Source organism: Zeus faber (assembly GCF_960531495.2).
Source record: "Zeus faber genome assembly, chromosome: 3".
Lineage (NCBI taxonomy): Eukaryota > Metazoa > Chordata > Actinopteri > Zeiformes > Zeidae > Zeus > Zeus faber.
The window spans coordinates 17,663,690-17,690,150 of NC_137190.1; the positions used below are offsets into that span (position 1 = coordinate 17,663,690).

The 26,461-nt window shown below is 42.5% G+C and overlaps 1 protein-coding gene across 1 annotated transcript; it reads left to right on the forward strand.

The window, feature by feature from the left end:
- On the forward strand, positions 1–24,587 carry LOC307228565 (chromodomain Y-like protein 2; the record flags this gene model as incomplete). The annotated part of the gene is made up of 7 exons (XM_079998268.1): positions 1–24; positions 15,776–16,391; positions 18,994–19,211; positions 20,003–20,175; positions 23,153–23,363; positions 23,992–24,135; positions 24,247–24,587. The coding sequence occupies 7 exons, from the start codon at positions 1–3 to the stop codon at positions 24,403–24,405; spliced, it is 1,545 nt and encodes a 514-aa protein (XP_079854394.1). The 3' UTR covers positions 24,406–24,587.
- Between the last annotated feature and the right edge of the window lie 1,874 nt (positions 24,588–26,461).

A 26,461-nucleotide genomic window follows, 5' to 3' on the forward strand; every position in this document is an offset into this window, starting at 1 on the left:
ATGGCTTCCGGAGACCTGTACGAGGTGAGAGCCCCGGGGGGGGGAGGGATGGCCCGGCCCCGAACGCCGACGGAACACTGGCGAACGGCGCAATTAGGAAGTAGAAGGGAGGTCGGCGCGATAAGCCCTTTAACAGGCGGAACTAATCAACCCTCCCCGCGAGCTGCGCGGAGAGAGCGGGGCTCGGTCATCCGCGAGTCGACTTTGTGAGCGCTCCCGCAACACTTTGTAAATGACGGGTGGAGGAAGTGAAACGACGGTATTATACATGTACATATAGATATGATCATAAATATATATATATATATATATATAGATGTAGATACGGGAGATCAGGGGCTGAACTAGTGGGAAGTGGAGCTTAAGTGGCAGCAGACAGACGGAGCACCCCAAGGGATGAGCTCTGTCTGTCTGTCTGTCTGTCTGTCTGTCTGTTTGTCTGTCTGTTTGTTTGTCTGTTTGTTTGTTTTTGATATTGAGGAAAGAGAGAGAGAAAAAAAAAAAACCAGAACAATGGAGAATTCTCAGGGAATTCCCATTGACAACACGTCGTCTTGTTACAACACGACTCAAATACAGTCAGACGGAATATATGAAAAAGGCAGGAAAAACACAAAAAAATGGAGAAAGTTGATAAAACGCAGCGTACTGACTGGACGGTTCGGGGACTCGAGCGCACACTCCCTTCGTGAGAGATTTAAAAAATAAAATAAAATAAAAATTCCCCTTCACAGGGAGAACACTGTCCTGGAGAGTATGGGATAGTCTGATTAAAATGTTATATGTGTCGTACAAATGGCCTGACACTGGTAAAAGCGGTTTGAAAAAAACAAAACACATTGACATTTATACTTTAGTAAAAGTGTATACAGGTACTTGCCCGTTAAAAGTACTTCAAGTATTAAAAGTAAAAGTACGTGTCATGTCTGGTGCCCTGATACAGTCTATAATTTGACCTAAAGTGCTTCTGTACCTTTTTGTCTCCAGATGAGTGCTCTTGTATAAAGTGATTAACAATAAAATAGTATATGTGGAGTCATAGTCATTTATAAATATACATCCTGATTTTTTATTATTATTATTATTATTATTATTATTATTATTATTATTATTATTTAAAACAAAATTAGCTTTTAAATGTAGTGGAGTAAAAATCTTAACGTATCTGCAACTAAACACAGTTAAGTAAGCACTTGAAAAAGGTGCTTAAGTAAGTACTTGAAAAAGGTACATCAGCCTATGAGCAAAATTCTGGTAACTAGTTACCTAGTGTTGAACCCAATGACATCACAGTGTCTTGGGTCATTTTTAGTGGTTTGCTGGAATCAGCGGTTTGTTTTAATTTAGTTTTGCAAAGAACTATGCGTGGGGGTATGCTCTGGTGTGTTATATCATTTGTAAGACTTTGACATTATTGTTCCGTCTTGGGGAATTTGGGTCCGTAGAAGGTCCTTGGTTCCTGAGGCGCAGACTCTTACTTGGTTGTTGACAGTGTCGGTGAATCACCCGGCGCTGGATCTCGCTGGTGTTGGGCCGCTGCCATGTCAACACGCTGTCGTACGCTTCAGTTTCGGGAAGGGAGGATGTGAGGGAGGTTGCGGCTAATGTTCTGAGGTCTCGATAAACACAATATATCACTTTATTGAAAAATAATGTTCCCATTATAAGATGAAGGATACATATGTCAATTTGCTGTTGATAAATAGCGCAATATAGTCATATAGTCAAACACAAGTTGACCTATAATTGAGATAAACATCATAGTTAAAGCTTCCATTTAACAGAGCTATATGCAAATATTTAGGAGAGAAGATGATGGATGGGGTTCAGCAGTGCCTCAGTATTAATAATATTATTGATTTTATGTTTTATCTCATCTTTTATCGTCAATCGTTCATCCTCATCACCCTGATATTTGCTCATATGATTTTATATGTGTTGTGCAAGGCAGAATAGAGGGACATGCCGTGTAACAGGATAAGTGTATTATTGATTTATTATTTATACAAATGTCACAAATTATACTCTTATTTTTTTTCTGATTTGCACTTAAAATAGATTCAATAAAGGTTATGCAAAACAAAAGACCGGGAAAAGAAAGTAGTAAAGAAAGAAGTAAGAAAGAGTAAAACTAGTATGGGGGGGGGGTGTAATATGAAAATGCAGTATTTGGAAAGTGAGATACATTACGTGCACTTGGAGCTTTTGGAATCAATGGTTCTCGACACTTCAAAAGTAACATGAAGGAGAAAATGTAATTGAAGGCTTATGATTGCGCACCCTGAGAACCATTTTTTCGCTTTTTCGAATGCCTTTTTATCTTTGCATTTAATAAGCAGTATTCATCGTAGCCTGGTCGTTTTACTTCAATATTGCAATAATTCTAATATCCGTGTCTGCTGGAACACTTCCACAATGATTTAAAAAAAAATAATAAAAATCAACATAGATTATTCTCAGTTTTGCTTTTGTGTGATTCCCAGCAGTGTTGTATTGTTCTCTGGTGATTTTTATAGCCTGGAGGAGGGGGCCTGAAATTAATTACATTTTTATTGAGGGTTTCTGGTTATTTCTCCGCAATTATTAGAATGATAATATAGCTTTATGCAATCGGGTTGAAAATTATATTGCAGTTCATTAAAATTATAAAAATAATAATTTAAATGGGGACTGAGTATCTAACTTTAAGAATCTTGGTATTTTATTCCACTATTAAGGTGCATACTATGCCAATTGAAGATATTCCATGCAGACCTTTTCTTTAGAAGGCCTTGTATCACAAAACACACGTGCAGATTCTTTCTAGGTGTTAATGATGAGCGTCAAGCTTTTTCAACTCTGAGGCGGCTGTTGTAGGTGTTCAGAGAATTCAATGGAATATTAATTAAATGCGTTTAGTGGCTTCTGGGTGGTGGTGGCGGCGTGTCAATACAGTGAATCTCCGTAATCAAGGAGAGACATTACAGTGGATTGTATTTACTTTCATTAATGAGCATATCGTTCCACGTGGGTTTTGAAGGACAATCCGCTATCCAGCCAAATGCCAAAGTATTTATAACGTAATGATACCGACACAGTGCTGAAATTAGGTTGAATTAGGTTGAACTCTATGTCCCCAAAACCAAGATGGCTGGGGATTGAAATTCAATATCTTTTATAGCATTGACTAAATTGCAGCAATTATAATGAGTATTGAAAAAGGCTGTGACGGTAAACTCCTCTGTGACAGTAGGCTGATTAGTGTGTTCATAATAAGATCTATTAAGACTTAATACATGGCTAATAAATAAAGACTAATAATTGTTGTCTAACTTGTCATAACCTGTAAGGACAGAATAATTAGAGAATGTGGAGCTAGATTCACCTGTTAAGATGCTTTGTTGCTACTAGCGATGTAAGACTCGCAAACGATTCATTCGTATTGAACAAATCTTTCAAGCCGGGCACACACTAGTGATGAAATGTTTGACTCCTTTTCGAGATTTGGCTCTTTACAAGTGACTCAGTAAAAAGATTTGTCCAATTTTCTGACTCTTCAATTTGTTCGATTCGGTTAGTGTAACTTCTGGTGAATGAGGGACGCAAGAGTTGGCGCTGAGTTGCAAATGAAATTCCCACGGTGGGTGACACACACGCGTCACTCGCGACCCATGGATCCTCATTTTGCGTACGAGATCGGGGAGTTGTGACTCACGGCTCTCGTTCCGGAGCTGATTCAGGAGTCATTGCCTCTTAAGGGGCGCGTACGTGCCTCCCGACCGGGGGCTCTCGGGACTCTTCCTTTGAGATCCGTGCGCCTCGTCACGGTTACCGAGTCGCGGATGAGTGACTCAGAACCCCCGAGACATTCAAAAGATGCGTTCGCTGCGAAGAATCGTTTGGGAGTCTCACGTTTCTAGCCAAGAGACACGAGGCTGGCCGAATCTTGACGCTTGAATCGCGATAGAGATGAGTCACGAGTCACACATGTGGTTCAAGCCCAACAAGCTCCTTTCAATTCGGAGCGACGCAAGAGCGCGAGTGAGTGAATCTTCAACTTGTGAACTGAAGATAACTACTGAAAACAAATTGAGTGTATGGAGGCATTTGGCGTGGGGTCAACTTTGTCTCCAACTGTATGTACTGTATGTAAACAGAAAAATATTTTCAACGACTGCGAACAAAACAAACCGAACGCAGTACTGATCTAGATATAACAGCGTTTGACTATTTTTAAGACGGCCGCCAGAGAGGAGCTGCCTTTCATCTCAGCTTTCTATTTCTGTAAAGTCTCCGGTTTGGGTGTCAGCGGGGACGGATGAGGATGACACGGTGGCTCAGTAAGTAATTCAGCAGGTAATTACGATAAATGCTTCCTCCATAAATCGGCTAAAGAGGAGTCTTAACAGAAATCTTTAGCGAGCTGCTTGGATAAACACCTGGCTCAGTCGTTGGTTTTATCTATTGAGTGCATTATCTCATACTGGGTTCTGTGGAGAAGTATTTGGGGGTAACTTATCGCTACGAAAGTCAAAAGCTAAACTATGAAGTATATTTAAATTGACATGGCATGAATTGATCAACTAAAATGTCACATCGTGTTAAAATGTTCTTTATTGTGCTCATTATAGGCATCTTTTTTTTTTTTTTTTTCTCCATGTTGAAGACTCCTCATCCGCCACTACAGTGTGAGGACCACCCCCCAAAAATTGACATTAATGGAAAAAAGACAGTCTCTGTGGTTTACATATATGCAGCAGAGTGGTTGTAGTAATCCAGTTTTAGTCTAGTACAGTAAATGGTATAAAGTTGCTCACTTTTCTGCAGCTGGGTATTGATTCAATATTATGCTGAGACAAGCATATTTGTTACTTTAGTTTGCTTATTTATACTGTTTATTTAAACATCACTTCATTTGATGTGTTTTATTTATGTATGGTGTGTATATATGTACATTCATATATATTTTCTATGATTACTGTTTATCATCATGGTGTGTATACCTTGAGAGAGTGTATTAAAGTATAACAAACTGTACAATATGAAGAAGTTTCATAATTAAGCTTTAAAGCGGACTTATAATGAAAAGCTCACTTTTTCAGATCTTGTGCACATACATTTGGTTCTCTGATGGGCCTACTAGCACACAGACTGTGACATCTGACAATCCAGCCAGGTTTTTTTTTGTAGGCAGCCTTTGTCAGAAAACAAGTCCTGAAACATTGGGTTGAGATTTTTGATCCCTTCAAACGTCACACTAGGTGCCTCTAGGTAGAATTAGAACCATCCCTCCCATCCGAGTAACTCTACCCAGGGCTGGAGAAATAACACGGAAAATCTTTTAAAAGAAAGAGGAATTAATACCAACTGTCCATGAAGAAACTGCAGACGATGGAAATGTCAGTATTTAAAAAAATAAGTAAAAGTATGCGGTACACAGACTGTAGGCTGCGATGCAGGATCCACTGTGTGTTTCTCCAAACAAACCAATGAGAATAGTGTGTGTTTTATTGTAGATGTCTTTATTTCATTTTATTTTCCCACGTTGACATGAAACAAAAAAACCTGCGTGCGGTGCCCGTGTCGGTGTGTCGTGTGACGATTAAAAGCTTCTACTCTCTCTCTTCCACAAGCTTGGCGAATGTCAACGAAAGTCGGGACAAACTTTTAAATCAGGCCTTGTAGATCTAATATGAGTGAAGATTCAGCAACTGGATTGCTTATTTCTTGCCTCAAATTTGTTCAGAAACTGATTTTTCTTGGACTGCTAAGGTGAAATTAGTAAACGTTTACAGACTCAATACAACGGAAACCTCGGAACGGAAAGCTCAAACCCCATTGGCTTACTGTACAGAACCCGGAACTTGTGCTCAAACCCCATTGGCTCGCAGAACTCGACGTCTCAGGAGGGTGGCTCCTCCCATGTGGCAGTTCCGCCTGCCACACACCACCTGAGCGGCATTTGCGGGGGCCCTCCGTCACAGAGAGACAGGCAGAGATGTTGCAAGCACACGTTTTATTGTAGAGAGTGGCAAGGTGTAACAAGCAGGGAGCAGATGGACACGTCATGACAGCGGCTCTCCGGTGCGTGTGGTGGTGGTGTGGTTCAAGCAGTCGCACCCACACCACATCCTATGAAATGGAGTGTCAGGAACACGATTTAGAGCATTTCAGGATGTCTAGAATGCATAATCTGAGTGGTATTTTCAGAAAAAAAATTCAAAGACATGTTTTGGGGGCCTCAGAGACCTATATTGACTTGTGCAAAAAGGAGCATTATAGGTCCACTTTAAAAGCCGTTATGCACCGATAAGTTCATGTGCTTTTTAACGGTGTTGGTATCGGTGAACTGAAAATGTAAGGTTTAAGAATGATTCCTCCCTGAAGGTACCACTTTATTCTGCTGCAAATCCAGTGAATAACATTTGCTTTGGACTTGGGGTGAAACCTTCGTGTGCGTGGAAATTGCACCTATTTTCTTTTAAATTTGGACTCGGAGACGCAGTTTATAACTTAAAGCGAGTTGGCAGATTTCGCCTCTGTAATCGCTACTTTTATGGCAGGCCTGTATTTCTGTCTTTTTTTTTTTTTTTTTTTTTTTTCCTCATCCCTTTCCAGCTAAAAATTCATGAATAATTTATTGAATATAGCATTGCAACAGTATGTGAAATGTAGGCATTTGGAACCTGTGCAGAAACTGAACTCTAGCGTTCTCTTTAGTCATTTCCTGCACGCCTGCACATTCTGGGGCATCGCTAGTGCGCGCAGAGTTGGACAATTTGTCATCTGTGTGGTGTTGGGAGTCTGGAGTAAAGCAGAACATTCATTCTGGTTACTGATAAACTGTCCCAGCATCAACATTAATTCAATGTGGGACATTTTGTACCGTGAAAGCTGCTAAAAGACAATGTTCTATGGCTTTACGAAGACTTAAGTGTCGCTGTCCTGGTTTAACCTGGACTCTGAGGTAGGAGCAGCTTCTTCCAAATTGCAGAACGAGGAGGATCTTAAATAGGGATGCTAATTTATATATACATTTTTTTCTACTAAGGGATCAAAAATGTCATTAAAAGGTACAACTTTTCCACATTAAAATGTCTAAAAACGACTAGACCTATGTTATATATTTTTTTGAGTTGTGTACTTACACTATCCCAAATGTTTCCATCAGATTTCAAACCCAGATAAATTTGTAATTTTAATGTAATTTTAGTGTTGGTAACAAACCGTTTTATTACGTCACCTGTCATGACATCAGTGCCCTTTATCTCCTCTACTTACGGTGCCCTGAGAGCTCAGTGCACTGTAAATTAAGAAAACACATGCAATTATACAAAACACAAGCAATTTCTGAAAAACACATTAACAGAAAACACAAACACATTAACAGAAAACACAAACACATTAACAGAAAACACAGCCGCAAAACCACATAACGCAGTGTGCAGAGGTGCAGGAGGTGAGCCATACAATTATGGAAGTAAGCCACTCCAGATGCACTAATTTATCTGCAATAAAATATATTAAACTAAATAATTTATATAAGAATTTATTTGTGTAACAACCCGGTGCCGCAACTATCCCAGACCAATCGCACTGCGCGAGACCACTGTGTCCAAATCCTCCATCTGCTTCCTCCATGCAATTAATAAATAGAAAAAACAACATTTACATCAATCCACAGTTTTTATTCAAGCCATTTAAGTGCAATGCTCCAGAGAAAGCTTCTCCCGGCTCCGTGATAGTGTGTTGAAGTTCTCGAACGATTCAAATCTTTTGGGTGAAAAGGGGGATTAACTCACTGCGACTGCAACTGACTGAGAGCTCAACTGAACTGACTGATGAACAGATCATTTCAGGAAGTGATTCAGTTGAGCTCGTTCACCCAAAAGATTTGAATAGCGGCATAGCGGCCCAAGCGGCAGAACATCTGCCGCTTGGGCCGCTATGCCGCTATTCTGAAACCCGTACCCTCCCTCTCCTCTCACTGACTCAACATCCATGATACACAGGGGTGCTTTATTATGCACCGAGGCTGCATTGCTGAGGTAATATGGGACTTGGGGGAGTAATAATCAAGTGCAAAAATGTGACCGTAATGTTAACATTATAAAATGTGAGATGCACCGATCAATCAGCTGGTGATCGGAATCTGCCAGTTTTCAGCTTGATCGTCCATGACCGGTGATCAGTGTCTGATATATCAGATTCTGTGCCAGTCAAATGTACATGCCCGATACAGTGCTCATGGAATCGTACACATAAAAATGCTCCGATACTCAACCCGATACCAACATAATGTAACGTAGTTGCGTAGTTGACACTCAAAAAAAGAGAGCGAAAAGGAAGAAAATGTCGCTGTTCGGAGGTACTTCAAGGGAAACAAAGAAGATTAGATAAATGATGCATCTATCGCCTGACAATATTCTAACGTTGTGCAGTTGCGTATCTTTCACTCTCACTACATTGGAGCGTCTGTTCTGGAGCTATTGACAAAAAGTTACTCTTTTTTGGGACTCGGTTCTTGATGGGTTGCTCAGTAAAACAAGTTTTTGATTTTAATTCAGTTGTTTTAATGCGCGGTGAGCAAAGGAAGACTTCCAGTACACCAGATCGAGAAGAGTCTGCCAAGTATCATATTAAAATAATGGAAAGGTATATTGCACTAAAAAGTGAAAGAGACTTTTACTTGAGGTTTGAACTTGACATTTCCATGTTAGTTATATGTTGTGTTCTACTAAAACCCAGTGAGAGTTACAGGTTGATTATTCTAAAACTTGGTGACAGTCTCATATTCTATTTAATTGGGACTCAGTGACCGTTCCATGTTCTATTATTGAACCATAGTGAATAATGAAACTAAACACAGTGTTTAACTCATCAATCTCACCATTGTGGTAACTGAAAATTACAGCCGTAGTCCGTGTGTGCAGCTGTCCTATCGTGTGATGTATTTGCCATTGATGTACAGCAGATATACCCAATGAGACCAAATAAAAATTGGATTTCTCAGGTCACGGATATAAAGTCACAATGATCGGACTACAATGTAAGCGATATGTAATAGTCAATGGTTTATTATGAACATACAATTGAATGAAAATTGGAATTGGCCGGAATCGGTAGGTCAGACTTTTAAGAAATCGGCCAAGAAAGTTGCAATTGGTTCATCTCTAGTTGGTAAACATGTTTAGTAACTTTACAGAATGATGCATTTAAAGGGGTATATCCTTATGAGATACATTTGTATGTATAGTTAGCTGTAGTATCTCGCATACAATGTGAGCCTCGTTATGAGACGGCTACGGTGTGAATAAGTCATTATCTGTATTTGAGTAATTTATCTGCAGTAACTTAATTGCCACGGAGACTCCCTGCTACACTGTTGTGGTACTCAAAATATTTTCCCTAGGTTAGCAGGTCTGAGCTCATTACAAACTAAACAAAAATGCTGTATGGATTTGGAATTTGGCATCAGAGAGTCGACATCCCCACCTCCAGCTCAAATGTTTGTTAATCCTGTGCAGAAAAAGACACCCTGTTTTTGTAGCACTCGCCCTCTCTTTTTCTTTATATCTTTACATGCAGCAATTTTGGGAAGTGTGACAGTGTGTGGGGCGGAAAGCGCCATCATGTTCTGTTCACTTAAACTTCACCCCTGCCGATCTAAGGCTGTTTACTTCCCTTCGGTGTGCTCAGCATTTTTGAAAGCTCAAGCATCAGGAACTGCTGCAGTCGGGCTCAATATGGTATAAATCGGTAAAATTTAGTTTGGAGATGAAAGTAACGGTGTAGTCAGGAATGAAGCACTTGGAGTTGAATAATACTGAAGAATACATTGTTGCTGTTTCTCATGGGCAATATGACAAATTTGCTATTGTACCAATATAAAGGGTCTGGTTGCCATTATGCACCACAATGACGCTGAAAAGACCATTCCAGACTTCCATCCACAGTTCTTGCTGATGCCAGATCCCTTCGAAAGAATGAATTTCACGTTGTTTAAAAATCCAGTGTGCATACAGGTATGCCAGTGTAATGTCTTTATCAATCATGGATAGTGAATGTCAAGCGGAAGGGTTTTGGGGCACGATATCGACTGGGTACTTAGACATTGTTTCCAAAAGTAGGTTTTCCATTTGGAACTGCGAAAAAAGTCGTATTGATTTCAACCTATATTTTATATCCATGTTGGTAGCCTACATTGTGCTTAATTCAGTGCTCTTATTAACCGAGCTGATTTCTTCCATCAATCAAACACAACCACATATGTCACAGAGAACAAATCACGTACCTTATTGAAGTAAACTTGAAAAAAGTTTGACGCCATAGTGACTTTACAACAAATTTCCTTCAGTATAAATTTAACAATTCGATTTTAGACAGCGTGGCAGGGTCAGGGAAGAAGATGAGCACACATTTTCAGAGTTGAATGATTTACATTTCTTGCTGAAAGGAACCTACTAATTAGGAACTAATTTGTATGTTTTTGTTTGTTTGGCTTTTTGCAGTACTATGTCATTTTTTTGTGGTTCTTTGTGTCTCACCGGTTCATCCCCCAGCCTTTAATGACTGTTTTGATGACACAATGGGGAGGTTCTCTGCCAGAATGCCAGCCTAGATTAGACCGTAGAGGAAGTGACTGGCTATATACAGTACAATGCTGTGAAGAAACTATATCGTACTATCCAAAAAGTTTAAAGTGCTTTCAAATCATATGCAGTGGGAAATGTCAACCTTAAAGTAATTACAACACTCTTTTTAGTCAGGGGCCCTCAACAAACTAAAGAACCAAATAGGACTTTTAAAAAGAAAAAGCAGACGTCTGTTTCAAAGAGGACAGAAGACACGCCCTTGAAAGGCCTTCATGAGGTATTTGGAGGCAGAATGATCCTGGCACCTAATGAGGAACATCATAGACAGTTTGCTGAGTAGACAGTTTACTAAAATAACTTGAGAGCATAACAGGATGATGTACCAGCGGCAATTCCTTTGGATGATGGCAATGTGGGGATAAGATGATTAAAAGGGGAAATGTAATAAGGCGATTAGTCTATATAATACAAGCGATCATATACATACCCACATATACCATGTCATAATCAAGTGGCTCAGGTTTCCTGTGATCTGTTTAAATGCTCACTAAAATAAGACAACCATCATATACCCTCAGTGTGCAGAGGACAGATGATCCTCTTCAACAGAATATTAGAGTTGATGATGCAATCCTAATGCTGCGCCACCTTATTTATTGTCATCTGGAAGCCCCAGATTAGTATTTGCTATTATCTTCCGGTGCATTGAACACAAACCAATTTTGTCTAATGGCTTAAAGTGTGATATGCAGAAAGAGAGGAAAATCATTGGAAAATGTTAAATTTGTTGAATGGTTCAATTCATTTTGTACCATTATGAAACAAGCTGTTGAGTTGTTTCAGTCCCACTTGTGAACATTGTACACATGAATGTTACAATTCATTGGGGGGAAAGGAGTTGTACAAATGAATATGTCCATGTGTTTTCTGTGGTTAGCCCAGGTTTGAAATTACAGAGTTAAACTTTAACAGTTTCCAAGCTGGTCTTCTCCAGTATAACATATTATGGGAATCTCTACCCACATGTACGGGTTTTGGGAGGGAGACAAAGTCGTTCGGGCAGTGGAGTGCCAACATGGCGAGGATTTTATTCACAATCGTTAACACAAAGGCTCGCTGGCAAAACAGGACGATAAACTAAAAGGGATTGACAGAGTTTTGTTTCTTGTGGTCGTGCTCCGGACCGCAGGCGTTTCTGCATTGTGTGCCTCAGAAAAGTCGGCTACAAACCTTCTGTAGTAACCTGCCAGCCCTGAGAACCACTTTATCTCCTTCTTGCTTTTGGGTCTCGGACTGTTCGCAACTGCCGCCGTTTTATCTATCTGGGGCTGGACCAGTCCTCCACCTAGGTTGTACCCCAGATACTGTACCTTTCTCCGCCGAATCGCACACTTAGGGTTGGTGGTGAGTCCCGCCCACCTCAGGGACTTGAGTACTGCCCTCACATGCTGCATGTGTCGCTCCCAGGTGTCACCGTGAATAATAACTTCATTTAAGTAGGCGGCGGCATATGCCGCGTGCGGACACAGAACCCGGTCCATGAGTCTCTGAAAGGTGGCTGGGGCTCGAAACAACCCAAACGAAAGCGTCACAAATTGGTACAACCCCGAGTGGAGAAAGCCGACCTCTCCTTGGACTCTGGCGACAATGGAATCTGCCAGTAAACCTTGGTTGCGTCCATTGTTGTAAAAAAACCGAGCCGTGCCTAACCGGTCAAGGAGTTAATCGACCCGGGGCTACGCATCAAACTTTGACACCGCGTTCACCTTTCGGTAGTCTACGCAGAAGCGGACCGACCTATCTGGCTTACCTACCAGCACGATGGGACTACACCAGTCACTTGTAGACTCCTCTATCACCCCCATGTCCAGCATGGCCTTCAATTGTGCCTACACGACTTGACGTTTATGTTGGGGCAGTCGATACTGCCGGGAGCGTACTTTCACCCCTAGGGTCGTCTCCACATGGTGGTGTATGAGGGACGTGCAGCCCGGCAGGTGGGAGAAGACGTCAAAAAAAACTGGCGTTGTAACGCGGTCACATTTGTGGGTCCTGGATCAAGACTCAGGGATCATCCTCCGGCTGGCTCCCAGTTGGCGGCGGCGGGCCAGCTGTGCGTCGCAGTGTGCTCGCGCTACTCCTTGTCACGGTGACACTCGTGTCTCCCAGAGACAGCGATGGTGCAGTGGCAGCACCCTCAAAGCTCCAGCTGGCAGCGGAGGACGTCCCGCTCGTCCTCCAGGTCTGCGAGGCGTTCCCGCAACCAGCAGATCGGCTCCTGGGCGCCTTTCCTCCAGCGCCCTGCCCCTCCTGTATCCTGCTGACTTCGCCACTTCTGGGAGTCTCTAACCACATGTACAGGTTTCAGGAGGGAGACAGAGCCGTTCAGGCAGTGGAGCGCTGACATGGCGAGGATTTTACTCACAATCTCAAACACAAAGGCTTGCTGGCAAAACAGAACGATTAACTAAAAGGGATTGACAGTTTTGTTTCTTGTGGTCGTGCTCTGGACCGCAGGCCTATGTCGTGTGCCTCACCCCTCCACTGAAAGACCGAACAACATATAACATAAAAGTCTCTCAGCCGGGTCCGACCAATCAGCGCTAAAGAGGCCGATTGGGCAGACCCGGTAAAGCCGCCAAACAAGCCCTGTCCCTTGCAGACGTGGCTTAACCACGCCCCCTCGTCCGCCACACATTCTCTTTAGCATATACAGAAATGTATGTTCTTGATGATAATTGGGTCTTTGGATATTTGCATTGCATCACATCACACTTTTTGCTTCAGGTTTTATTGGAATTTCAAAGAGCAATGGGGATAAAGGAAATTATGCCTCATCTAGTTTCCTTGCTCAAAGGGAATTATTACAAGATCTCCCGTTAGTAGAGATCATTGCCTTGGTGGACTCTAAATGAGTTTTGCTCCATTTGATAAAATTTGGACTAATCAACTTAATTTAAAATCAAGGGTGAAACCTCCATTCAACTCCACATATAACAAAATGTTTATTTAATGAAAATGTTAATCAAATAAGTCCAGTTTGATCTTATATCTACAAACTTGGGTTTTTCAAACAATGTCAATCCTATTTCATAAAACATTGATATTTTAATAAAATACAAATAGTTAATTTGCTAATTATATAGGCAGCCGGTAAACTTGATTAATATTGCACTTTAAACCAATAAATGCTTCCTACCTAAAATGGCTGAGCAGAAAATCGGCTAGCCAGAGGGATATATACTGTACAATAATACTGTACAATTCCAGCGGCAGATTTTTCCATCTTCATAAACAACATGAGTGGGAAATTTAAATTAAAGTAAAAATGCATCTTGGTTGAGTATAGATTAATTAATTACAGTCCAAATGGAAGATCAGGACTGGAATTTAAAAATGAATTCAAGCGGACAATGAGATGTATGAACTCACTAAATCCCAAGTTCCATATTGGGTTGAATGCCCAACATACAAGTAATGGTCATTCTGCCCTAAAACTAGTGTACTTGTCTCTGTGTTGATGTGTTGCAGTGGAGGAGCCGTGCAGGGTCGTTCTGTGCTGTTGTGTTCCTGTGAGTCTGACAAGCCACATTTATGTTTAGGGTTTCTTCACGATAACACCCTGAGGCACGTTTCAGCTCAACCACGGCCTCTTATCTTCCTCCTACAGTGAATGTGCCCCTATCGTATACCCGCAAAGGCGTCACAGAATGTACTTTTAGGATTTGGACACTCCCAGGAAGTGTCTGGGACATATACTGATGACCCACAACATTAAACTCACTGACAGGTGAAGTGCATAACATTGCTCATCTCGTTCCAGTGGCACCTCTCAAGGGGTGGGATATATTAGGCAGCAAGTGAACAGTCAGTGACAGCTAGCCACTCCGGTCCGATCCCACAGAAGAGCTTCTGTAGCACAAATTGCTGACAAAGTTAATGCTGGCTATGAAAGAAAGCTGTCAGAACACACAGTGCATCGCAGCTTGCTGCTATGGGGCTGCATAGCCGCAAACAGGTCAGAGTGCCCTTACTGACACCTCTCCACTGGGGTCATGTGGGCAGGGGTGCATGTGAGCGTCAGAACTGGACCATGGAACAATGAATGAAGGTGACCTAGTCTGATGAATCACGTTTTCTTTCACATGTGGATGGCCGGGTGCGTGTGCGTTGTTTGCGTCGACAAAGGGTTCAAGCTGTTGAAAGGGCCTCCAAATTCCCTGGATCTCAGTCCGATCGAGCATAGTGGGATGTGCCCGATCCATGGGGGCCACCTAGCAATTAACAAGACTTAAAAGATCTTCTGCTAATGTCTTGGTGCCAGATACCACAGGACACATTCAGGGGTCTTGTGGAGTCCATGCATCGACGGGTCAGAGCTGTTTTTGCGGCATGAGGGGGAGCTACACAATATTAGGCAGGTAGTTTTAATGTTGTGGCTGATCGGTGTATACTTAGTTAAGTAAGTATGGAAAATTGTTGGGGAAAAAAGTTCGACCAGATTATTTCTTTTGACACTTCCATTGATGTCTCCATCAGTGTCGATGCAAATAGACGTGCCGTCATGGACTGAGTTTGAAGGGGCGATGCATTTGCATAAAGTAGCTGTCATAACAGTTGAATGCTCATCAGTTCAATCCACTGCAATGTGCGGCCTCTCCAAGCTCCCAAATATAGATCTGATCTGAACATTATTCAGCAACTGCAGCTTGCGACTATCTTTTTTGGCCTGATAAGAAAGAACTTAATAAGCTGAATAAGCAGCTTTTTTTTAAAACCAAGGACAGACAACACATTAGTAACAACAACTGATATGTTTTCAATTGGTTGTTGTGTGGTGCTGTGATCAAGGAGTTTTGGGCCATGGCCATTGTATTTGGAAGCGACGCATTCTATCGCTCTAAATGGTGCTCCGGTGGAAAGGTACATTACGACTGAACAGTGAAGGCTCTCGGAGAAGGTCACTTTACTCTGTGTAAAACTAAATGGTGTTGAGCAGGCTGTTGGGTGAGGGTTGAAATGAAATATTCTGGGGGAAAAAAAAATATATATATATATATATATACACACACACACACACACACTATAGAAAACTATATTGAAATATTCCCTCCTTCTTTATAGGCAGGTTGTAGTCAGTTATAAATGTCCTTTCAGTTCGACTTGGACACTCTAACTGTCTCTCCGTGTGCCGTCTCCAGGTGGAACGGATTGTAGACAAGCGTCGGAACAAGAAGGGCAAGTGGGAGTACCTGATCAGGTGGAAGGGCTATGGAAGCAAAGAGGACACCTGGGAACCAGAGCACCACTTGCTGCACTGCGAGGAGTTCATCGACCAGTTCAACAGCCTGAGATTGCACGCGCACAAACTCCCCAAACCACCAAAAATTCCCCGAGCCCTTGGAGCCGGCCGCACCGAGCCACCCGCCCCAGAATCCTCCAGAGCACGGGCCGATACCCGCAAGAAAAAAAGGACTTGCGGCCCGGTGTTTGGAGTTCGAGAAGAAGCCGGGCTCAAATTTGTGGGCGGGGGTTCGGGGACGTCTCAGAAGCAGAAGAAAGTGAGCACGGGAGCATCGGGGGCGAAGCACCCCACTGAGGACAGGAGCAACAAAACCATGGTGTACAGTGCCCCCTCGCCAGGCCAGGTACAGTTCTTTACTGCCGTGAGGACTTCCCATAATGGACTCCAAAACGGAGAGGGGGAGCCTGTGGTGTACAGGACAGTGGCAAGGACACAAAGACTGCCTTCAGACCGAGCAGAGAGGCTTCTAGGAGATGTGGATCCTCCAGGACAGCAGCTAGCTGACCAGCTAGGTGAGGAAATGGTTTTAGTATGACGATACAGATAAGTTATTCGGCACACCATACATGCCATCCAAAAACCCTAGAAATGTAATCACTTTGCACACCAGATGTAAAATTCTGTCCTAGCCACACACAAACAAGGGCATTTTAAAATTGCTGCCGAAGTCCTCCGCTGCTAGAGGAACGTATAACTAGGAAAGGAACTGATAACAGCTTTTTCATTCCGGGGTCACAGTCCAGAGCCCACACCACCAGAGTTAATAATTAAATCCACATTTTAAAAAGCATCTTTCCCAGAACGAGATGTTCGTCATACAACACAAAATGAAACTTTGACTAATCTCCAGTGTACACTGCCCATAACGCCTGTCGGGAATGTTGGGCATGTGATTAGGTATTGGATGCCTGGACTCAAACTCCAAATTGTGAGGATGTGGGTTTTTTTGTGGGGTTTTTTACAAGCATACTAGTGTCGGCTCTGTTAGGCATCCACATATGAAAGATGACCTCACATACTTCACATACTTGTAGTGTGTGTATACAGAATAGTATCCTTAAAAATCTTCAAAGATGCACTATATTTTTGTCTAATAGATTGTAGATGCCATTGTTCTTTCAAATATTTTGAATTAGTGGGATGTACGACGGTAGCTTGGCATACACTTTGACCAGATTCGTCACCCTTTGTCATTTAATTGAAAGGAAATTGACATCCCCTCAAAATGTTCGAGAAAGATCCTCTGAGAATTTTTAATTGACAGATACAAAGCAGGAGAGTATCTGTTTTGACATTAGAGTCAGGTGCTATGGTGTCTTATTTATTTCGGAATATAACTTCAAAAATTGTACTTTTGTTGTCAAAGATTTTTCCCCCATATTTTTTTACTTAATTGGCACACAGAGGAGATGCAAAATTTTAGGTTTCTCTTCAGTTTCTATCTGAGAAATATAATAAATTGTCTTCAATTTCAATAATATACACCGCGTTCCAAATTATTATGCAAATTATATTTTTCTCTGATTTTCGTAAATAGTCAATGCAAATGAGAGTCAGTATAATTTTCAAGTCATCAACTGTTAGGGTATAATTTGAATGTTATTAAACAAACCTCCCAATGATAACAGTATTTCTTTCAAAAATAAAAAACTCAAAATGCACTGTTCCAAATTATAATGCACAACAGAGTTTTAAAACATTTTATAGGTTGTAAAAAACTGAAAATGGTCATTTGTTGAATTTGCAGCATTAGGAGGTCATATTTACTGAAATCAAAAGCTATTTCAATCAAAAAACATGAGGTTAACAGGTTAACATAGGACCCCTTCTTTTATATCACCTTCACAATTCTTGCATCCATTGAACTTGTGAGTTTTTGGGGAGTTTCTGCTTGAATTTCTTTGCAGGATGTCAGAATAGCCTCCCAGAGCTGCTGTTTTGATGCCAACTGCCTCCCACCCTCATAGATCTTTTGCTTGAGGCTCCAAAGCTTCTCGATAGGGTTGAGGTCAGGGGAGGATGGGGGCCACACCATGAGTTTCTCTCCTTTAATGCCCATGGCAGCCAATGACACAAGGTTTTCTTTGCAGCATGAGATGATGCATTGTCTTGCATGAAGATGATTTTACTACGGAAGGCACGGTTCTTCCTTTTGTACCATGGAACCAAGAAAATGGTCAGTCAGAAACTATATACTTTGCCAAGGTCGTTTTCACACCTTCAGGGACCCTAAAGGGGCCTACCAGCTCTCTCCCCTTGATTCCGGCCCAAAACATGACTCCGCCTCCTCCTTGCTGACGTCACAGCCTTGTAGGGACATGGTGGCCATCCACCAACCATCCACTACTCCATCCATCTGCACCATCCAGGGTTGCACGGCACTCATCAATAAACAAGACTGTTTGAAAATGAGTCTTCATGTATTTCTGTATTTCATTTAATCCCATGAATTTGTCTGGCAGAAACCTTCCTCATTATGCCTTTATCTGCACGAACCCGTCTGTGCTCTGAATCAGCCACAAATCTCTTCACAGTACGATGATCACGCTTAAGTTTTTGTGAAATATCGAATGTTTTCATACCTTGTCCAAGGCATTGCACTATTTGAGGCTTTTTGGCAGCAGAGAGATCCTTTTTCTTCCCCTTATTGCTTGAAACCTGTGGCCTGCTTAATAATGTGGAACGTCCTTCTTATGTAGTTTTCCTTTAATTGGGCTCAGCTGGCAAACTAATTATCACAGGTGTCTGAGATTGATTTCAGTGATCCACAATGTGAGACACAATACCATCCATGAGTTTAATTGAAAAACAAAAAAATTAAATGTTTATGACACTTAATAATTTGGAATGCGGTGTAGTCTATAAGTGAGTACTCATTGTGTTCTGCAATGTCCTCCCAAATTCCAAGTCCATGTTTCATCTTCTTGATTGCCACTTTGAGTGAAACGGAGCTTGTATCATTATATGTTTTTATATGATTCAAAAATGTCTTGTTTCTTTTTAACATTTCCTTTAATATTCAACGTCCTTTCAGTTGAGTATTCCTTGGTCATATTTCAAATTGGTTTCTCATCCGTCTCTTATCTGGACCTTCTGGGCCCGGTCCTGTCCCAGGATCCCCGGTGGCCAACGGCGGGGTCCACCTGCACGGCTCGGCCAAGCGCAAGCTGAGCGAGGACAAGGCGTACGTGTTCGACAAGCGACTGAGGTACAACGTGCGACAGAGCGACGGCAACCGGCGCTTCCGGGACATCGTGGTGCGGAAGGAGGACGGCTTCACGCACGTGCTGCTCTCCAGCCAGACCACGGACAACAACGCCCTGACCCCCGAGGTGGAGCGCGCGCACACACACACACACACACACACACACACACACTTTCATTACATATACACAATTTCCATTTTTACCATGGTTCTCAACACTTGTGGCGTCAAACTTGGATTTCGCTGAATTGAATGTGATACAGATACAGATTACAGATTGATTACATGGATTTTGTCACTTGAGTCTGTATTTTTAAATTTGGCAAAATAAATGGAGCTAACACCTCCAATGGGCAGATTGTGTTGCGGAGATGACGAAAACTAAACAATGACAAACACTGACTCAGAGAACAGGTGTGCTTAACTTTGGATTTGATATGATTTTGGTTAGTTAAGAAAAAAAAAAGAATTGTTTTAGTCCAAAGTAACCATTTTGAAACAGAAGGAAAAAAAAAAAATCTGGCATGCCAATTACATACACTGATGTGGCTTGTGAGAATGACTGATAATTTCATCGTCACAGCCAAGAAATGTAGTTGTAAATTATACTTACATTACACTAAATGCAGCCAGACAATTCCCCTTAAACCTACAAGGGCCAATATTCATATTGGACACCAATGAGACATTTTGTCTTCTGTTCACTAGTAATAATAAACTTGTAAATAATCACAATTCCTTTCATGTGAGAATAATTGTTGTTGACTTCAAATTCCAAATCGCAAGTCCTGGATTTCGGCTCTGTTGAGTTTGAGCTTCACAGAGAAAGGCTCTTCTCCCCTTGGGCCCAAATCCTTCACCTCCTCTTTCTTTCACCTTTGAGTTTCAAGACGATGACACATTCTTGTTTCTCCCCAGATCATGAAGGAAGTGTGTCGAGCTCTGGGTAACGCGGCGGCCGACGACAGCAAGTTGCTGCTGCTAAGCGCCGTGGGGACGGTGTTCTGCAGCGGCCTGGAGCCCTCCTATCTGTTCGGCCGCCTATCCACCGACCGCAGGAAAGAAAGCAGCCGCATCGCAGACGCTGTACGGTGAGGAGAGAGAGAGAGAGAGAGAGAGAGAGAGAGAGAGAGAGAGAGAGAGAGAGAGAGAGAGAGAGAGAGAGAGAGAGAGAGAGAGAGAGAGAGAGAGAGAGAGAGAGAGAGAGAGAGAGAGAGAGAGAGAGAGAGAGAGAGAGAGAGAGAGAGAGAGAGAGAGAGAGAGAGAAGAGAGAGAGAGAGAGAGAGAGAGAGGGGGGGGGGTGGGGGGAGAAATTCCAAATGCCTTTGAGGGCCGTGGAAATTCATTCAAGTCAAATTCAAGTCATGTCTTAACTACTAGATTGGATTATAGAAAATATATTGCCGTAACTCTTATTAAACATTCTATGGAAACAAATTCTATGGAAATAAATTCATTTTATTTAATTCACCATGTAAACAACAGAAATACAGATTTTACAGTTGCAGGTGCACTGACGTTAAGTGTAATTCCTGATGTGGCGATGCGCAGCTGACAGGTGTTCATCACTGAGAGAGGATCTGTACCCGGACTTGTTTCCTGATGTGTAATCAATGGGAAAGTCTGTTCACATTTGTATGTCGATCCATAGAGAAGCGGCATTCTCTGAGCTTGATGGTGGGAAGTTCTCCACTTTGTGCGACGAGTAGAATGCTGGTAAAGGCGCTGGTCTGAAGTGGTTTGCAAGCAGGACATCAGACTGCAGCTCAGTGAGTTCCAGTTGGACGTGACTGGGAACTTTGTCCACATCACAAGTGAAAGGAGGGGAGATCAGCGGCATGTCACCTTCCACCGCTTGGAAATCGTCCAAACGCCAAACTCACCGTGCACGGCCTGCAACATGGATTTATATCTCTTGCAGTGATGAACTGATAGAGTCCTCTCTGTCAGTGTGGGGAGGTGGGTGAGTGTGTTGCTCTCTGTTTGGTGAGATAGCAGCAGCGGCTTCTGCATGAAGGCCTTAACCAGGCTGTGCATCTCATGTGCAAAGAGCAGTCACATCGACAGCAAAGGCCAATTGAGCCAGCCCGTCCACGTTGGTTAGCTCAGGGACGTCCTTCTCCTTTCCTCTCACAAAACCTCTGCACTCTTTTGTGTGCGAGTCCAAGTCAGCATGTTCACTCTGATGCTCCTCTAACGGCGCAACAAAATGCAGAGACGAGATGCCGTGGTGATGCTGAGAGCCGTAGCAGAGCCAGGGACGAGAAGAGCGTTTCTCTGCAAAGCTCAAACTCAACGAAGCCCAAACCAGAGACTTGTGATGTGGAATTTGAAGTCAACAGCAATTATTCTCCGTTGAAAGGATTAGTGATTGTTTACTGTTTTATTATTACTAGTGAATAGGAGACAAAATGTCTCATTGTTGTCCACATGACATGAACCGCATGGTTAATTTTTAGGACTGACTTACGTAGCACCTGCTGATGAGTAATGCAATGTAAAAATACAGGTTTCTGTTCTGGGTGGATTTCAGTCACTACATCCTGCGTCCTTTTCAACAGACCTACATTTTCTCCCGTCAAATTAGGCCACACACCGCTTGTAACACCCTCTAAGTTTTCCCACTTCAGCCCCAAATTTTCTGTGCATGCAGTTATCTCTCCAAATAAACCGCCGCCTGCCCTAGTCCCGTTCACTGACTGCACTGAGGCCGGTTCTCCAGTAATAACAGTATTTCGTTATCCCTCTAATGAAGATGAGCAGCCGGGCGGCGTCGCAGACATCACAGCTCTCGTCACGGGCCAAAGGGAAGTGGGTGCATTTATCCACGGTGCTTTTCAGCTGCCGCTCCACATTTCCTGCGATGTCCTCCACCCGCCCGGTGACCGTTCATTTTGAGTGGGAAAGCCGCTCAAATGTCTCCTTTTTTTTTCTTGGGTTTTGGTATTTTTCTGCGTGTTTTTTAAAGTGACATTTAAGGTTGAAAACCTTAGACACAGCAATACGTTCATTGCAAACCAAAGACGCAGCTCACCGGCCATTTCTGCGAAAAGAAATACTTTGAAGTCCATATTTTATTGAGTGTTCGTCTTCTTCTTTTTTACTCATTTTAGCCGGCTACCTGCTCCAATTTGTTTGGCTTTGATGCTGCGTTCCTTCAAGCTGAATGACACTTGCGAAACAACCACGTGCATATGCATCTACAGCACGCGCTCACGCACGCACAAGCCATTTTCACAATAAAAGCCCTTTTGACGTGTTTTCAGATATTGAACTGCTTGCATCAGGAAAAGTTATTTGGTTTGTTTTTGGAACTCGCGGGGCCACTGAGAACCCGGCCGGCGGGGCCTCACCTTGCCCAGGTCTGCTCTAGAGCCTCTAAGGTCGGTAGCTCTAGAGCCTAGACCCCGACAGCCTCCATGGCTCTTAAACCTGTAGGGCCTAGAGCTCTACAGCCTCTAGAGCTCTACTGTAGAAAGACAAGCACTGTTCTCTTCGAGTTGTGAATGGAAGTTTTACAAGAATCATTTCATTCTCTCCCAATTAGCTGTTTTGGTGGAATACATATTTCAAATTTATTCCTCAGTAATTATTCTCAGTTTTTGAGTCGAAGATTCACCCTTTTGGCAGAGTGACTCACGAGTCATTTAAAAGATTTATTCGCTACGAAATAATCTGTTGCGAGTTCTGCATCACTGGTTTTCAATCCTGCATGTTGAAATGGATTTTTATTTTGCGGAGATACGTGGCCAATCAACTTCTGTCAAAAAGACAAAGACTAGCGAAGTCTAAACAAAGACTAACGTTATTTACCCAACTATTTTTTTTTTTTACAATAGTTATGAATATTTTGTTTCATATTCCATGATGCTTTGGGATGCATTAAAACACACCAGCAAGACATGTGTAGCATTTTAAACAGCAGCAGTAAACACAGTGAATAAAACTGTACAAATATGTTCATAATGAGTTGTGGCCCTTTGCATCAGCAGTGGTGTTATTGTGGCCTCGGAATTTGAGTACCTCTGCTCCAGAGTTTTGTGTCTCAAGTTGTGTCTCCCCGTGCAGGGACTTTGTGTCGGCGTTCATCCACTTCAAGAAGCCCATCGTGGTGGCTGTGAACGGGCCGGCTCAGGGTCTGGGGGCGTCCATCTTGCCACTGTGCGACGTGGTGTGGGCGAGCGAGAGGGCGTGGTTCCAGACGCCCTGCGCCGCGCTGCGCCTCACCCCGTCCGGGTGCTCCTCCTACACCTTCCCCCAGATCCTCGGGGTGGCTCTGGTGAGTGCCATGTGGTGGTGGTGGTGGTACTGAGATGGAGAGCCACTGCATTTTCCACTTTGTTTTGCATTTTAGAGTTTCAAGTTTCAAGGTTTTATCTGTGAAATATATTACAGGTGTTGTGTTTGCAATGAAATGCTTCCTCATGCCAATTCTCAACAGTGCAAGATGCTGTATGTAGTACTAGTTAAAGCATCTCAAATATGAAACTTCAAATGTAGTTAAAAAAGAAAATGTGCAAAATGAATAAATATTTTAAAAGTATAAAAAAATAACAAAAACTGTATGGGGGGCGAAGAAAATCTGAAAACAACATCAGTAAAATAAGCATTAAATAAGATACAAAAACAAAATGTGGGGTAAATTAAGCAACTGAAGTGAAAAGTTCAATGTATACACATAAATGTTCAAATACATCGATACGTTACTCATCCCCGGAGGGAAATTGCAGTGTCAAAACAATTTGCAATAATAATGATAAAAATGGCAAAAAACAATTTACCTAATAATGAACAATAAACCCAAAAATGAACAAGAAAAACGTGGCAGTATAAACAAACAATGTAAACGCAGTTTAAAGTGCCCAATATCGAACCCTAACTCTATTCTCATCTATATTCAATGTCAGGCCAATGAGATGCTGTTCTGCGGGAGGAAGCTCACAGCACAGGAAGCGTGCAGCCGAGGCCTGGTCTCCCAGGTCTTCTGGCCGGCCACCTTCAACCAGGAAGTGATGCTGCGCATTAAAGAAATGGCGTCTTGCAGCGCGGTGGTAGGTACCGACCCAGGGGAAAAAAAACAAAAAAAAACGAAAGAAAACACGACGCGAACTGCAGCACACGGACCCGCACGACGCTGATGTTCCACCAATTCCACTTCCCAGGTCCTGGAGGAATCCAAATGCCTGGTGAGGGGGATCCTGATTTCCGTCCTGGAGGAGGTGAACGACAAGGAGTGTCAGATGCTGAGGCAGCTCTGGTGCTCCACCCAAGGACTGGAGGCGCTCTTCACCTACATGCAGAACAAGGCCTACGAGAACTGATCCTTCACACCCGGAAAACGTAGAAACCTCAGATCATGGTCGTACGCCGACGTCGCAACCAGCAAAGAGAAACTTCAATGTTGGACATGCGCAGCCATCTGGTAAAGGAGTCAAATCCTAATCTGGTAAAGGAGTCAAATCCTTGTCCGCTATAGGAATCAAATCCTAATTGTGGTAAAAGAGTCAAATCCCAATCTGGTAAAGGAATCAAAGGAGTCGATTCATGATATGGTGAAGGACTTGAATCCCGATCCGGTTTAAGAATTTAAATCCATATCTGGTAAAGGAGTCAAATCCTTGTCTGGTAAAGGACTCAAAGGAGCTAAATCCAAAATCTGGTCAAGGAGATAATACGAATCTGATAAAGGAGTTAAATCCTTAGTGGGTTAAAGGAGTCAAATCCTCATTTGGTGAATGAACCAAAAGTGAAAGGGCCAAATGATTTGCAATGATCTGAAAATAATATAACAATGAATGTGGTTCTTCAGGGAGGTCAAGAGTGTGTGTGTGTGTGTGTGTGTGTGTGTGTGTGTGTGTGTGTGTGTGTGTGTGTGTGTGTGTGTGTGTGTGACTGTGAAATTAAGTGTGTGTGAATTTGTCTGTTCAGTCTTCTGTGTGTAAAGTATATGCTAAATTAATGGAAAAAATAAAATAATAATATATTTATTTAAAATGAGGAAGTGTGTGTGTGTGTGTGTGTGTGTGTGTGTGTGTGTGTGTGTGTGTGTGTGTGTGTGTGTGTGTGTGTGTGTGTGTGTGTGTGTGTGTGTGTGTGTGTGTGTGTGTGTGTGCGCGCGCTTTAAAAAAAAAAAAAAAAAAAAAAATGAAATCTAGGTTGTCAAGTGTCCTGCTGTTTGGAGCGTAAAGCGTGAAACCAATGCTTTGAGTGTAATGTTTCGGGAAAAACCAAAGTTTGTCTGCGGACGGAGCCTCACATTCCATCGTGTCGCAGTAAAGAATGAACCTGTGCTTGAACACTGGGTAAAAAAAAAAAAAGGAGATGAAATCCGAAGAACGTGGTGGATTCGGTGTCAGTCCCCAACAAATGTGGGCCAGTGAATATTTTATGGATCATGTTGTTGTTTTAATTTTTTTTTCCATCATGACAGTGATGAATTTCTTCTTGATAATCAGAATATCTGGACCTTTTTATCGACGAATGTATCAACATAACCCATTCAGTCTGTTTCGATGCATAACCGCCACCTTTTTAGTTTAAATTTGATTTGGCGCATTGTACCGAGGCGTTCTTACTGTTGCCGCTGTGTAATGTTAGAGTACATGGTGTGAACCGTATCCCGTCACCCTCGATTCATAAATGCCTGTTTGAGTGGCTCTTTTGAGCTGCAAACGGGGCGGGGTGCGCCGTCCTTTTTACAAGAGCAAAGAAAAGGAAGACAAAGGATGGAACTCTGCCGCCGCCGCCGCCCACACGCGTGGCTTTTTGTTGACCATGTTTTTCTTTTTTCAGGTGCGGTTGGTTCACTTTGTTTTTGGTCCTAAATGACTTTTGTCCGAGCTCAGAATAGTATTGTATCGGTGACGTGTCCCTCTTTTAGAGTAACAACTGGTATACCTTACACCGTAGTGTATCATTACTGTACGTTGCAAGGACGAGATGAAAATGGTCTAAAAATTGGAACACCTCGTTCGTAGTGAACGGCGTCACCTTGAGCGATAGTTGGGATTTGAATTTGTGAACGTGGTTATTGTGCGAAGGGTGTTGGACGATGTCAACTGAGCGTGTCAGATATCAGCCTTGTGCCCCGTTCAAAATTGTAACGCGTTGGAATTTTGGATTGAATTGACGCAGCACAGAAGGCTACAATTTTAATTGGCGTTTCATTCACTGCAATTCAAAGCAATTACAGTCAGTCATAAAACTCAGACATTATATTTAATTAAACATTTTTGATGCCAGATTAATAAATCTGCTAATGCACTTTTCACAAATGAACTTTTTGTTTCGGGTCTTTCAACATCGGACGCGCTCGCCCAGGTGACCCGGCCGGGGTGGATCGGGCTGCAACTTGTGTCCAAGTAGCATGTGCCGTCC